The sequence below is a fragment of the Argentina silus genome (genome assembly GCF_951799395.1).
Source record: "Argentina silus genome assembly, chromosome: 20".
Lineage (NCBI taxonomy): Eukaryota > Metazoa > Chordata > Actinopteri > Argentiniformes > Argentinidae > Argentina > Argentina silus.
Window position 1 is genome coordinate 2,761,419 of NC_139674.1, and position 16,443 is coordinate 2,777,861.

The 16,443-nt window shown below is 40.1% G+C and overlaps 1 protein-coding gene across 1 annotated transcript; it reads right to left on the reverse strand.

Moving 5' to 3' along the window:
* Nucleotides 1-1,287: 1,287 nt before the first annotated feature.
* LOC310820254 (macrophage mannose receptor 1-like) lies at nucleotides 1,288-8,684 on the reverse strand (the record flags this gene model as incomplete). The annotated part of the gene is made up of 4 exons (XM_083691835.1): nucleotides 1,288-1,463; nucleotides 2,332-2,432; nucleotides 8,206-8,321; nucleotides 8,508-8,684. 4 exons carry the CDS (start codon nucleotides 8,682-8,684, stop codon nucleotides 1,288-1,290), a joined length of 570 nt encoding a protein of 189 aa, XP_083547961.1.
* Nucleotides 8,685-16,443: the final 7,759 nt, after the last annotated feature.

The window sequence follows — 16,443 nt, forward strand, 5'->3', positions numbered from 1 at the left end:
TACCACAAGTCATGGCTTAAGGCTTTAAAACATGTATAAACATGTGTACACAGTAAATCATGTATTTGTACCATTTCAGGTTGGTTTGGAGCCCAGTTTGTGTAGAACACTGGTCGGCCATCAGTCCACAGGAATTGGTTACGGCCTAAGGTATTCAAGCCAATCCACAGGTCTGTAGTAACTCCATCAGCCATCTTGGTGGTCAAAAATACTACAACCCATAGGAGAGAGTCTTGGTCAGGTGTGAATCAATAGTTCGGCTCTTTACTGACAGATTGTTGTACTAGGATTTGTTATGAAACCAACTAGCTTGCCTATTGGTATCTCTACTCTCATCTAATCTAGGGTGTTGGATGTACATGGCCCGTGGGGGAAACCAAGAAAGTGGCGTTGGTGCCGGCCAGCCCCAGAGGAGCGTCGATGTTCAAATGACAAATGATAACTCATAATCCCAAAATGTTGTCGTCGCCACTCCCACCCCGGGTCCTGACCGCACTAGTCCCCCCCACCCCCACCCCTGGGAGTGGAGTGTGAAATGTGACAGTGTGCTGTCCAAACTACGCTCTGTACCTGTCTTGACCTACCTATCCCTAACAGATCCATTGGGCATTTTCATGATGAGCATAATCACATTTAATTAAAGGAGCTGTGCATAAGTTGTCTGCTACCTCTGACCACCGAGGCAAAATTCAGCTCTAAGTTCCAAACAACAACATGACAATAATATAACGCCCCCAAATGGACTTGCAGTGTCACACATTAGCTGTGGTGTTTCTGCATGCGTACACAATTTGAAGAGGCAGATCTGTGAGTCCACTCCCCTAGAACACCCCTGGCCAATTGTAAACAATTCCCTGATCGCTAACGATTAAACATAGTCATTACAATCATTAGAAAGCTTGAATGTTACATATTGCACCTGTAAGGTTAAAATTATCTCACAAACCTTGTACACGCCTGTTGACAACGGAGGCTAGATTTCCTCCCATCTGTATGCACTGTGATCTAGCTTCACGCCATGTGTCCTGGTGTGATTCAATGAGCCTGTAACACTATAGCCAACAACATAGGCATCATACATAAATCCTGAGAAACACATGGAAACAAACTACAATGTTTGAATGGTGGAAGACAATAATAAATGTAAATGTTGAATGTTCAGGAATGGCAAAAATGCTCTGTTCGACATCCAGAAATCATTGACAAATGATGTGAACATACAGCCAACATTTAGGCAAGTACCCCCTTTAGGCATTCTATCACCATCTTTCTATTTGTCTGATTTCTTCATCTCTCCCCACTGCATTTAGTCTTTCTGACCTTTGACTCATAGCTGACCCAGTCATGTGGACAGCCACCTTTAGGGGGCACAGTGGGGGCCACAGTGCTGTTGATTGGAGGTGACCCATTCCTTTTGCAGATGGATTTGTGCTGTGTCCCACAGTTGTAATCACTCCAGAACCCTACAAATATGGAGGAGATCACACTGAAATAAGACACTTTAATCATTACCTTGTCCACAGGCTATTGTATCTAGTGCATATAAGCCTGGAATAACAACAACTCAAACCTGGCAAGCACTGCAGGGAGGTGCTGTTGCTTTGGTGTTATTGTTGAATTGATGGGAGGTAAAGCCAATGGCTATGCGTCAGGAGTTTTTCCTGATCATTGTGTTAGGTAACAAAGGGCAAGTTTGACACATTGGTCCACCAGACCTTCCGACCATTGGGTGGAAGTGTCTATGGACAAGATTACTTGAATCAAGACTTTCAGTGTTTACAAACATTGCTGTCTATGGGCTGTAGTAAACAAAATTAACTATAGGAATGTTTATTTGAGTGATTATTTGGATGGAACACCAATAATGTCAGCACTGTCAGTAAATAATACCAACAGAAGGATGGTTCTTTTCAAACATCCTTCACGGCTCTTCAGTAGTGGCATCGAGGTACAGTACACCAATATTAACCTTTAGACCAGTATGAACCTTTTAAACATTGGCCAACTGTGCCAGGGCTCTCTTGCATTGGGTGTTTAATCCTTGGAATATTTTCTCTGATTTGGAAACATTGTTGACAGATCATTTTTTTAAATTAATTTAAAGGTAAATTCAACAATATGATGTCACCACAGTGGAATGACTTCAGAGATGTTTCAGCTTCATTCAAGCAAGACGTTTTACTCAGAGATTCTGTAGACCCACGAGCATGGCAATGCAAAATGATAGCCATCCGAGAGAATTGTCTTACATAAGGCTAGTTTGCAGGTGTGCCAATAACAGCAGTGAGTCTAAACCAATCAGTCAGTCTCAGCTCATGTCGGTTCACTCACCCATGTCACTGTTCATCACCACACAGTTCTCATCATTGTTTATGAAGTCGGGCTGATTTTGTTCCCATTTCTCAAACACTACTGGAGAGCCATCCATCCACCTGGGCAGGACAAAACACAAACCAAGTACAATTAAGAAAAAGGCCAGTACTCACCTGCTGCAGATCTTTGTTGATTTGTTGATGTTAATAATTCTAAAACATTTCTAAAACAAACAGACATTTCAGCTTTCACCTTCCTAAGAAGGCCTTAATCCAATTAAAAAGCTGATGGTAGTAGGAGTAGTGGAGGTACAGTAAGTACATCAATAGGGTAAGTTAGCTGGAAGAAAGGCCAACCACCATATTTCATATCATATCATTTACATATTTGCCATGCACAAACATCACCTGTAAGGCTTTGTTTACAAACATACTCTCCGACTGATCTGATCAGAAAGAGAGATGCACCGCACACAGGCAACTTACTGTATGCTGCCATTTCACCATAATTTCTCAATAAAAAGATTTTAAAAAAACTCCAGAGGGCAGTCGCGTTGCTAGAATGTCTCTTTCTTACTTTTACATGAAACACCATATTTTCTGTGTTAAGTAGTTCCAGCGATGCTGGATGGTGCCTTTAAGCTCTTTTGCCACAATCTTTGTAGCTAGTACTGCAGTTGCTTTTTTCAAACAGCAGAAGTCGTAAGGATTCATGGTCTTTAGTATGGCTATTTTTGTTTATACTACAAACATGGGAATGATGGAGCATTGTTACTCAGATACCCACCCAAATGACCTATCAAGATCGACTGTTAATCCAATATAAGCACGTCCATGTTTTCTGTTTATCTGGGGGAAGAAATAAAACAAAAGTTAACATTAATAGTTATGCGCTTGTACAATATAGAGGTTATAAGCCATGTTGGCTGACTGACTGTTGACTGTCTTTGAACGCAGGAATATAACAGGAATGTACCTGTTTCCATAGAAACTGATTTTCAGCTTCTCCGTTGATAACTACCAGGTCACCATGCTTTTGCTGACAGTAGTGTCTTGCCTCATCCATGGTCCGGACTTCATCATTGAAGTAATACTGGTTGCCTCCATACTCAATCCAACCATCCTTTGTGACATTAAAATCTGTAAAAGGTTGGAAAAGACTTGTGAGTCCCTGGCTACGGTCCGATTCTCAGAGTGAACACAGGAAGTCAACTTCACTCATGAACTTCACTTGGGAGAATCCCCAAAAAGCCTGGATGAGGCAGCACCCCAATTGCGAAGTCTATTCCTATTCTTGTAAATTGCAAGTGAAGTTTGTTTTGCTATGCCTTCAACCTTTGCCTTTACTCTCCCTCTCAGCAAGCCTGCATGGATGTAGACTCATTGGGGTTGAATCTCCCACAAAGCAATGCAATATTCTACACCCTATTAGGAAGAATATACAAGCAATGCCCATTCTCTACTGCGGACCTCCCAGGTATGGTGGCAGTAAAAAAGAGTCCCCTAGCCCAAACATTAAGCATTTCATGTTGTCCAACAACATTATACATTCACATGTTATGATCATTTGCATGTCATTTTCAAATTGGCTAAGTTACAATACAATAATAGGCTTTTAATGATTCCATGATATCATGCCATAGCTTTAATTTCGTCCAATATTTCATTCTGACTATTGATTTCCCCACTGTACATGGTATCATTTTAGGTCTTTCCATTTGTGCATTAAATCCCAAAGACAATATGCTGTGGCTTATAAAAAAGAATGATAGTTTATCTAACAACGGCTTTGTTGGGCTGATTGTATGGTGACAGCCCTGTGAGTTTGCCAATGATCAATTCAAATGGTAGAACTCTCGGAGGGAGAAGTGTGTTCCCTTTGCCATTGCTTGCCGAGTGAAAAAGTACATTCCATTACTAGCTGAAGAACTTATTTGCTTGACACATGTCCGTCACATCCAAGTCTTCAAATCAACTGAAGACGTGAAGGGGATTTGCTCTCATTTGGAGAAACGGAATTGAGCCCCTTACGTTCACAATGATGGTCCATTCATACTTTAGGAGGCCATTGGGTTTTGAAAGATAGTGTATTCCATGTGTCGGGGTCATGGATGTGACAGAACAATAAAACAATGACAGTAACACTTTATTTAGTCTTAGAGAATACAGTTATGTGTTTATAATGACTAATACAACTTTTTATAAGACTTGTATAACTGTGTTATAATATGATCTCATAATGATCCTTTTTTAAATGCATTTAAAGGGGCCATGTACCTGTAGTCAAAAACTAGATGTTCCTGTGTTTTATGGTATTCGTACACTATGAGGTTAAAGTAAATTGTGAAAAGTATGATTACTGTCACTTGAGTACGACTGTCGTTAAAAAAGTGTGCCTCGAATTTAAGCTTGTTTTCCTTGGGTGTTGTATTGGCTCCTCGTACTACGGAGATTAGGTAACCTAACGTTTACCCAGAAATGATTTGATATGGAAATCAAAGTCACTTTAGTGGGGGTTTACATATTGTGATGTGTTATAAAGACCTTATAATGCATCATACATGCCTATAATTACTTATAATGCATTATTACTGACGGGGTGGTATTGATCGGATCACAGAAGTTGGATGCAAGTGACAAGCGACTGACTGTTCAGTAACCACTGAACAAGCTATGTTTGACAAGTCTGGAGTGTAAACGTTGCAAGCACACTGAGTCTGTCCCAAGAAACTAAGTGTGCTAGAAAACCATGTCAGTGCATAGGATATAGATTTGTGGGGCGCAGTTGAACTTCTGGTCTTTTTAATTAAAATATATTTTTTTTGCATTGAATATCTATAATGCTTTGTAAAAAAGCATTTTTTTTGTTAATTGTGAAAATGCCAACTGTGAAAATTAAAATAATATGAAATCTAATTCAGTTTACAAAATTGGGCGATTGGCGTCAGCCTACCATTGAAAATGGCAAATCGCCTAGGCAGATAATTATAATGACATTGCTGAAAGGGGTGCCTTTGCTAGGATAACGATGAATGCCCTATAAACCAGAACATTACCTTTCTATACACAGTAGAGTGTAAATGAAGATCATATTCCGTATCGGGCTGGGCTGCTCTTGAGGAGAGCCCCTCCCGCCTAGTAATCCAAAACGGGAGGTGTGGTGTTTTAATAATAGCTATGCCATGGCCAGGCTTACCGCTGTTCTTTCCAAACTTTGATGCTTCTCTGTAAGTGTGACAATCATGTAAATACAAGGCCATACAATGTATCTTGTTATGCAAAATGTAAATAAGTATATTGTGAGAAAACATACTCTTAAGAGTAAGAATTAGGCTTTTTGAATCCTAAGCAACCTGCCCAGTGGTGAGTATATGTTGTTTGAAGTACATTAGACCAACATACAGCACTACAGCAGGTACAGTATTAAAGCTGTGTGCTGGAAAACCTTGTTAGTGCATAGGTGAAGTTACAGTATGGGTGGTGGTGCTCATTTTGAATGTTCATGTCTTTGTGGGCTTTTGACAAGCCCACTTAAAACACGTTTTTGGTCATTAATATATGCTTGTTTTACTCCATTGTTTCTAAATCTGAGAGTGGTTACATTTCTCCAGCCGTATCCCTCAGCTGTTTGCCAAAAAAGTGGCGGGTAACGTGCTTTGTTGTTGTTTGAATTACAGATTGCACCTTTAAGGAAGTAGCATCATAGTAACTGCCGGACGAATAGTGAACAATATCAGAATACATTAAACCAGTACGCAAAATAAAACACAGTGATTTGAATGAGTCAATGGAATACCAGAATTTGTGACTTACCAGGGATAGTGTCATTTGGAGGAGGGTTGGGTGTCTTTCCTGTAGGTGCACAGATGAGGAGAATTAACAGAGACAAACACACTCACAGAAAGGTTCAATCAAATCTTCATTGCTGGAAACCATCTCTAGAAAAAAATCCAATGATTCATTGCAGTCTAAAGAGCAACTTTCCAGAAATACCAACTATTCCAGGTGCAAACTGTAGTTATGACATGCGTTGTGGTCATGAGTATTAACTTAAGTCCCAAAATCTATGCATGAGGGTATTTTCAAAGCACAAATCTGGCTGAACATTTTTATTTGCCTTAATGACCAAATCACATATTTGGTTCCTTAAGCATAATATCACCTTCTGAGTAAAGATACAACCAAGATCAACTGCTAAATCTGTCAGTCAGTAATATTACTAATAAATGACTAAAAACGTTTTACGGTTTTCTCTTTTAATACACTACCTGCATCTGAACAATAGGCGGGAGGTTGATGTTGTTTTTTACTGCTTTTTGCAAATAAATATTTGTGCATTCTCGGAGAAGAGGTTCAGAAGTAGGCTGCCTATACTGGGAAATACAGTGATCCTTGCAGTCCCGAGAACGGAGAAAGAGAGCTGAATTGCATAGTATGTTAGGCTAATAAATGCATCATGGGGGAAATTGTGCTATTCATTAGCTGCATATCTGTTTCTGAATGAATCTCAAAAATATTGGGATTTTAATGTAGGCTGGATCAGAAGCCTAATGAGAAGATCAACCAGCCACCACTGATCTAGCCTTGTCACGAACCAGGGGAGACTGACTTCTATTGGTTTCTGGTAAAAAACTAAATGCTATCAGGTAGTGGTTAGTGACAGTGGCCAGATAAACAGAATGTCTGTCGTCAGACTTCTTTCAGGGTAAGAAACCTTTCATTTTGTAATATGGATGAACTAGCCTTGGTTCAGTTTATAGACAGACATTTTGGCAAAACTTTATAATGTATGTATTATTGTGTAGTTACTCTTGTAAGAGCTTCATAAAGGATTGTAATTTTGTATTGCTACAACGAACAACAACAACAGCCCTAACCTTCACCGTAAGCCTAAGTATTACAGAGTAACAATAATCAATCACAAAGTAATTACAAAGTGATTACACAAGAGTATCAACACAGTAATACAAACACTGCAATATACAGTGTGACAGTCATTACGTGTGATTGTCATTTTCACCCCTTAAACAGATCCTCTATCTCCCTCCAGATCCTGTGACTCAGACAGAAAGAAACAGGCAGGCAGTCCTCATAATATACCTTTACGTATCTGGCACACCCAGTCATTGTAGCTTTCACAGGCTGCGTCATTCCAAGACGCCTCCTTATCCCAAGGAAACATCCACATTTCAACGCAATATTCTGCATTATTGTGGTTGTTGGGTTCTCCGTCCATCCAGTGTTGGTAAGATAGCTAAGGAAAATAATTGTGATAAACAAACAACACTAAATAATTATGACAGAAAACAATTGTTTATCCTGCCAAACTTGTATGCTAATTTTAAACAAGCATCACCCAACAAAGTGTATAGTAACAACATGAAAGACACGTTTTGGTGTGTTTGTCAACAAGAGAAATCTTTCGGAAACTGAACTGTCTCTGTTCACATTTAGTTAAAGGCAAACTCTATTGATATTTCAGCCTAACTCACAGGTGATCCATCACTCCATACGTAGCCAGTGTCAGGGTCCGGGGCACTGAGACCAATCCAGCCTCTTCTAGCCCTTAAATATTAAAATAATATGACATTTAATTCAGTTTACAGTTTACCGATAGTGCTTGTGCACCATTTGGTGGTCAGTTACAGTATTGTCCAAGACCAATCAAAGGCGACTGCAGAAACTCTGCTGTGCAATTTTCAACCCTACAATTTTGAGTACAAAATGAACTATAACAGTTACCATCCATTTGCTGTAGGCTGTAGGTGAAAAGAACATCATATTGACTAAAACGGTCACAAAAAATCATTATATTAAACTGTGGTTGTTTGAACACATGTCCTAAGTGTTTAAATGTGACATACAGAAGGGTAAGTGTAGGAATGTGTCTTACCTTATATATGCACTGTCAGCAGCAGTGTGGATGCTGAGCAGGTCTCCACCAATCCCCCTGCAGTAGTCTCGAGCCTCGAACCATGTCTTTTTACCTGACTGTGGCACTGTGAAAAACTGGGACAAGAAAGAGAGAAACAACTCTGGGTTTATCTAACCACATGACAAGAGACACAAGCAAAACACCTATTATGTAGTTGAACAGTTACAGTTAAAATACAAATGCTAATTTGATGAGACATCTTGCATAGGCATGTACCTTAGACTGTGTGACAACAATAAACATGCTGATGTTGTTTCTACCTTGAAGCAGTAGTTTCTTATTCCCACAGGTGACCAGCCCTCATGGCAGCTGGGAGGGGCTGGGGTGATCGGGGCTGGGGTCACAACCGCCCCCTCCGCCAGGTACTTGCAGACATACTTCTCTGTGTTGGTGCAGCTCAGCACATCCCATAATCCAGCTAAAATCCCAGTTGTCATGGCTACACAACCCAGTCTATTGCCTTGTTGTTTTGGATGAAAAGAGGGATTGCAAGGAAAGATTAAACTCATAAAGTACAATAGTAACTAATTTGTCCAATATCATATCATATTGAGTATACAGATATGTGCCATTTTTGCTGTCCTTATCCCATACCTGGCATTTCTGCATTCCAGTGGACAAATTTAACTCTGTTTGTGTTTGTCCACACAAAGTTGTCAATATCATCCTGGTTAAAAAGCCCAATCCAGAAGTACTTCTCTGGCCTTGTCCCCACCAAACTGATGAGGAATGCATTATCTACTCTGGAAAGATTGACACAAAACCAAAGGAAACCTTCAGTTGCACGCTAGACGTGGGAAGTTAGATGGAGTTAGGAAAACTATGAGGATTTAAATGGTATTCTTTATAAAAATGATGATTAATTGTTTTGAGAATAAGAATAATGTAAACCTGGTAGAGCATGCACAGTGTTGCTGAACTGACCTCATTTACAAATACAAATTACAATCAAGAAACAAAAAGTCTTGGTTTCTTTCTTACCCGCTTGAAACATCAGCCAAATAAGAGCCTGAGCTGTGGCATGTATCTTTAGCTTCAATCCAAGTCTTTGTCTCTGATCCTACAAGGTAGCAATAGGAACCATGCCTGTTCCAACCCTTGAGTGAAGAACATACAAACAAGATTTAACCAAACCCAACACAAGCAAGAGTACTCTACTGCTAATTTCACTGAAGGTTAACATGTTCTACAGTATTTGGCATTTCAAACATGTAATAATGTGTGAAGAACATAAATTAATTTGAATAAACTTAACATAAACCAAAAACTATTTCCCCACATCCAATCCCCCCACCGATACCTTCCCCCAGGCAACTATGGTTACTTTTCGAGCCATGTCAAATTACCACTGTCAGTAGGAAGTTGTAAGATCATAACTTTTTTTATTTGCTGAACCCTAACCCTAACCCTAAGCCTGCTTAACCCTAACCCTAGCCCTATAATTCATTTGTCAAATACTGTAAACAGCTTGACAGTAAATATTTGTAATATGCTTTTCCTGGAGAAAAGGCAAGTAGATTGTATTCAGGCTCAGCCATTTTTGTTTATATTAGCGTCTTATCAAAGAAGATGCATACAGATATTCTCATTTGAAAGAGGCTTTGATACATAAGAGGTTTGGATCCTCTTTGGTCTTATCACGGATGGCATTCTGCTGGAAAGCTACAAGAAGAAGAAGATTTATGGCATATTCAGACTTTTCTCTCATGAAATGTAAAGAAACATGGCTGCACACATAAATAATTTAGCCGCTCTTAGCTACGCTTTTTTCTTTTAGCGTAACCTCTAATTTAGACTGGTTTATGGTTGGAGGATGTGTGATGCTTGGCTGACTGTTTGCATTGTCGATTTACAATAAAAGGTGAAATTGATTTTAGTACTTAGAGTCGTAAACAGACTCTAAGCACTTAAATCAAGGATATATTACAAAAATGTTGCTTCTGAATAATTTGTTTGTATTACTTTTCAGATACGTAATTTATTAACCCACTTTTGAACATTATTATTATTATTGAAAGAAGTTCCAATCCAACTGACAAGTGTTCCTGTTTCTCCGTTGTAGACCCGCCTCCTGTCAATCATAACTACTGCACTGTCGACCAGGAGAGACAGCTACTTGCGCATTTGTAAGGGAAAAAAGTCCAATGTATTTACTTAGTTTAAGTTTAAAACAGAACGGAGCATTTTATTTGGAAACAAAAACTGACACAGTTTTATATTATGTTTGACAAAGTATTTCAGCGTTCGAATGATGTTATGGACTTTGGAAATGTGACATAATGATAAAATCTTTCTTTGAGGCAGCAGCGGCAATAGCGGTGGAAATAAATATACAGTGGACTGCCTTCCACTGTGTCTTGCCGGAACCAAACCCAATAAAACACTAGGGAGATGGACTAGTATTCTAGGATAGCACACTGAACTCACAGGTTTGCATCCTGGGTTGGTCTCAACCTGATCTCCAGAGGGTTTGGAGGCAGACTTCTTCTTGCAGACAAACCCATACTTGTTCTCACACATCTGGCTAGCCCACTTCCCCTCCTGCAACAGAAAGATGACTGGCTCAGGAAAAGCACAAAGCCGGACAGACACTGGGTTTTCTAAGGATGATTCCCGACAGACAAAGTAACGCACAGGTCAATATGGGTGATATGGTATATGAGGTTGGGATGGAAACAGGAGGAGTCAATACCTCTCCCCTGATGAGGACACAGTCCTCTCTCTGACGGTTGGTGTGGATGGGCATCCCAACCTCCCACCTGGAGTAGGTGACGCTGGAGTGGTCACTCCATTCAAACAGAAGGGGTGTCTTCTGGTCGTTCAGTCCGATCCACAACTCATCAGTGGATGCTGCAGACCAGGAAAAAACACAAGAGGATGTCTTCAATATAGCATATCCCTCTCAAATAAAATATTTTTCAGAAATGGAATATCCTCCATACTTTCATTATTCGCTATTTGTGAGACAATGACACAGACTTTGAACTTTAAGGGATAGTTCACTGTTCACAACTGGTTCAGGTCTGTTTAAATAGCCACTACTAACTTCAGCTAACTTTAGCCACAAGTAACAAAAAACAATGGGAATGATGAGGGCAATTTGACATCAATATTTCTGGCCAAATCAAAGTAACTGCCAACCAAGTCAGAAAGTTCATTTGAGTTGATTTTGTCTAACAGTCTAACTATCTAATTCCCCACATCATTCCCATTGGTTTTCTTTTCAGCCGTGGCTAAAGTTAGTAGTGGCTATTTAAACAACTCTGAACAGTTTCTCCTGGCCCATGGACTACTTTCAGGGTAAGAAACTATTTGACTATAAGGTGTAAAAAAAAAAAGTGAAATATTCCTTTAAACAACAAGTTGTCAAGTCTAAAACGTGGAGTGCTTAATTCTTTAACTCACCGTATCCCAGCTGCGAGATGACAAAGCTTTGCTCCTCTATGTTGTGGATGCTCGCAAGATCACTTCCCTCTGAGCGACATTCACTCATGGCATCGGACCAAGTCTTCTTAGCACGCCGAAGGTGGTAGCACTGGCCAGCATAGGGAATCCATGGACTTGTACAAAATCCAGGCTCAACTGTACACCAAAAGGTGGGAATGTTTATAGATACTCTTCCTAATAAATCACAGATATCATATTCTGGACACATGTCATAGCAATGTATGTGCAACAATATGTGAGTAGGGATGAGTGGAATATAAAATCATATTTTCACCTGGATGAGCAGGAGGTGCAGGCTTGCCCTTCTGACAGACGTATCCGAGCTTCTTAGAGCAGGATGAGCTTTGCCAGTAGGACTGCACTGCAGAATTGAGGACTCCACAGTTCTGCCCGGGATCAGGGAGTGGATGCCCTAAAGTAAGAGATCAACAGTACATCATGAGGTGGGCCTGGACGATATGAACCAAACCAGAGGAATCACTCATAAAGTCCATCCTCAATAGTAGTAAGTGATAGTAATGACAAATAGCATTCATGATACCATCCACATAGTCAGGTGTTTGGTCTTCTAATATTGTGTGAGAGCATGTTGGGAACACTTACCAGAATCCCATCTCAGGTAGCGGAAAGGCTTCCCATCACTCCATTGCCATCCACTCTCCTGGTCCAGGATGTTCAGTCCTATCCACAACTGAAAGTGCTCTTTTCCCAATATACCTGTGTGTGTGTGTGTGTGTGTGTGTGTGTGTGTGTGTGTGTGTGTGTGTGTGTGTGTGTGTGTGTGTGTGTGTGTGTGTGTGTGTGTGTGTGTGTGTGTGTGTGTGTGTGTGTTTGTGTTTGTATGTGTGCATGTGTGCGTGTGCGTGTGTGTGTGCATGTGTGTGTATGTTTGAGAGAATCAATCAAAGAGTTAGTATCAGGTAGAAACAGATAAGACAAACTGAGAATGTTTTTCTGTGCAAGAATAAGTGGTCATGCTTCAGCTGAAATAGGCATCGCAAACATGCTACCAATTGCTAATTGCTATGCATAGTAAAGCGGAGCCACCAGGTGGCGCTACCTGCTATGTAAGACTGCTCTTGAGGTTCAGTGATACTGAGCAGGTCACTGCCTTGCTGTTGGCAGCTGGTCCGGGCTTGGTGCCAGGTCAAGGCAGAATGGTAGTTGAATTGGTAAAACACCTTTGTCACAGGATTTTTATCCCAGTTCTCAGTGGCTGTAAGAAAGGGGGTGAGAGAAATGAAAAAAATTCTGTGATTTTCAAAAACTACAGCCACAAACACCTGTCCAGCCAAGACATTTTCACAAAGATGGTAAAGTGCTTTAATGCTGACAGCAACTGATGCCCATGTTCAACAAAGTTATTGGTGCAATTCTGTATTTATTACTAGAATAATGATCAACCCTTAAATTGCTATTACAGGTACAGTAAGAACAGGCACATAGCCTTGCTCTCTCTCTTATACTCACATGTACTTGGACAGTGGCCCCAGAGTTCATTCTCATATTTAGTTTCAGTTGCACACCATTCACGATTGACAGGGGAATCAAATGTGGTGCAGTCTCCATACCATCGGCCTTTGTAAAAGAAGGGAAACTGGCAAGGCTGGCCGTATGCATTACCATCAATGGTAAATATTTCTGGAACAGACAAGGAAAGGTGTTAAGGTCAGGACGCATGGAGGACAGACTGGGGCTGTGTTCCAAAATGCGTTCTTGGACTCTATCTAGAGCATATCCATACTCGCTATATGCTCTAGATAGAGTGCAAGAACACATTTTGGAACACAGTCTGGGTCTATTGCAACCAAAATTCAGTACGGGATGACCATAAACGTGTCTCTTTTAGATCAGATACAGGTGTGAAAGAGATTATCCTTTTAGTTCATATTTTGTGTCTGTCTATTTTGTTACGATGCAATAGTTTTGATCATCATCGGAATGATACTGGAAGTAAATATTCAAAAGATAATACGGATGGGAGGCAGTAGAGAGACACAGCATTTCCCGCCATCTGCTATGAGAGCAAATTTACACTTGAATATCTAACAGTCTAGCTGTTCCTCAGCCAAATTTGGGCAGGTTTTTGGTTGAAGTGAATTCAATTTTGCGCACAGTTGATGGTCATCCCTAGCTGTTCTCCCTGTGATGCCCTGCCTCCCTGGACTAACTAACCAGATGTAAGAGCTCAGATAATCTGCCTCCCAGTTTCGTTACAATTTTCCTGGCATGTCTTTTTGTTGAACGTGTAATGTACATCTCTTTAATGCTACAGATATTTAAGGACATCTTTTAGCAATTGAATTGTACATGAATACTAGCAATTCTGGGTTTGTTGTTTTAGCAATAAAACATTTAATATGAATGTGTGTTGAATCTCTTTAATCTAAGATTATAAAAAGCAGTTAATGGGCCCCAATTTTCTTCTGCTAAAACGTGTCAGGCACATTTTGTTAAGATTTAACCAATGTGAAAAGAGTTCCTAGAAAGAGTTCAAATCCTGGATAACTAAATTGTGAAGATCTAAAATATTCCTCACTCCCTCTATTTGTTTGCTATGAGACAAAAACCACCCAATAGGATGGATTGTATTGTTCTTGTCACTTATTATGAAAAAGATTATACTCCATAATTGGGAATCTCTCTGCCCCCAGTTTTGAATCATGGAAATGTATGTGTGGATTTACAGTATGTATACACAGTATGTAGGTATTAGTGAATATCTGTATGTGTGTGTTTGTACCTGCATGTCTGTATATTGTTATTGTTTATCACTGTTGTCTATTGCTATATATTTCTTGCTATGTCTTTGTTGTAAATGTCTGTCTATATATCCCTTTTAAATTAATGTCAAGAATGTGTTATGTTGAAAACATTTGCTAAATTCAAACTGGTTGCACAATAAAAGATAATTATCCAAAAAAAAGGAAATCTGCACAGTAAGTGACAGCTGCTACCTATTGTATCAATCATGTCCTCTCTAATGATCATGTGTGATCATTGCTGCCATACTGTACCTCTGTGTGTTCTTGAGCAGGGGCCATCTGTCGTACCAGTAACTGTGAACCGGCTCCTGGGTCCCATGTCTTTAGACAACACTAGTTCAGCATTGTCGTTAATATGCATGTACAGGTGTTGGCCTTTGAGGGCAAGAAGTGTTTGATTTTTGCATTCCCACTGTTGGAGGTCACTCTTCTCATCACAATCATACCAGCACAGTCCGCTGCCCTCATTTTGTCCCTGGACACCAATGCACTTTGTCCAGAGAGGGGAGAAGAGCCGCCCTCCAGATACCCAGCGGAACGAAAGAAACTTACTGATGGACGTACAACTTGCCATTAAAGGTCCATTGGTGGCATGACTGTTCACACACTTCTCCTGATCTGCATTGAAGAGACCAAATAAGGCATCTATAAAGAAAGAGAGGATGGTTACAACAGGTTACATCAATTAACTTTGAGAAGACACTCTAAATACAGTACAGTGTCTTAGACTATGCAGTGTTCCATTTATCCATGCTACTACATACTATCCTGCTCCCCACATGTAGCCATAGTACCAACATTTACTGTGGAAGTCAATGGAAACATAGAGTACCTGATAGAGTCGAACACCGGGAGGTTTGAATGAAGAGCAAAATGACAGCCACTGTTATCCTGATGGTAAGCATTGTCCTGGTAGGACTCTGACTGACATTAACTGGCACTGTCGTTACACTGCTGTTGTTACAGTGTGGTGTATGGTCATGAAAAGGAGGGTATTTATTGTACCAAAGTATTTACCAGAAATGAAACATCTTGTCACATGTTTTTTGGTTAGTTTGTGTGTGTGTGTGTGGAGTGGGGGGTGGGGGGTGGGGGGGGGGGGGGGGGGGGTGGGGGGGGTGGGTGGTGGCAGTCATGTAGAGTACACTACAAATTGCAACTCAGGTCTTCTTGCAAGTGGGTGCAGAAAGACACAATGTCACTTCTCCACACTCACAAAATGTTCATATTTCCTGATAACTGTTGCATCAAGGATATGATTCCAAGAAAAATGCATTTCTCAGTGTGACAATCATATTTAAATACAAGTCAATGATTTCCTCTGTTTGTTTAAAGTCAAACTAAATGTTTTTCAATTACAACATCAACTACTCCTAAATTCCTGCAATACATATTTGCTTGTTTAATAAGAAACTTTTATTGAAGTAGCAGACTCAACCTGTTAGGCTGCATAAACATAACGGTCCCTTACATCTTAACGGTCCCTCCTAAAGACCTCTTCACCCCCACTACCCCCCTGTACAAGTTTCTCTCCTATTAATAAACTTTTTTTTTTTTTTAAATCCTTCTTCTAGTATTGTGACTGCCTATGGCCCCTGGTCTGAGCATTGATTACTTTATCTTATGATGACTGATGGATAGATGATTCACTTACTTAAACAAATGTATTTGTTGTAAGTCGCTTTGGATAAAGGCGCCTGCTTCATGCCATAAATGTAAAATAAAACACAGCCAAATCCAGAGCTGTCTCTAAAAATTGCTTGATTGATGAAGACGAAACCATTAAACAGCTAAAAACTACTGAAATACTAAATAGACAGCTGTGTTGTGTACCTGTTTAGAGTACAGATCAATTCATTCAAATTAAATTTCAAACTTGCAAAGCGAATATACTGTACTGTAGCTGCTAATGACAGGAGAGGTTTAATTTTATGGGGATTTGTTAGCGTCTTCATTTACACATCGGCTAATCAGGCACATTTCC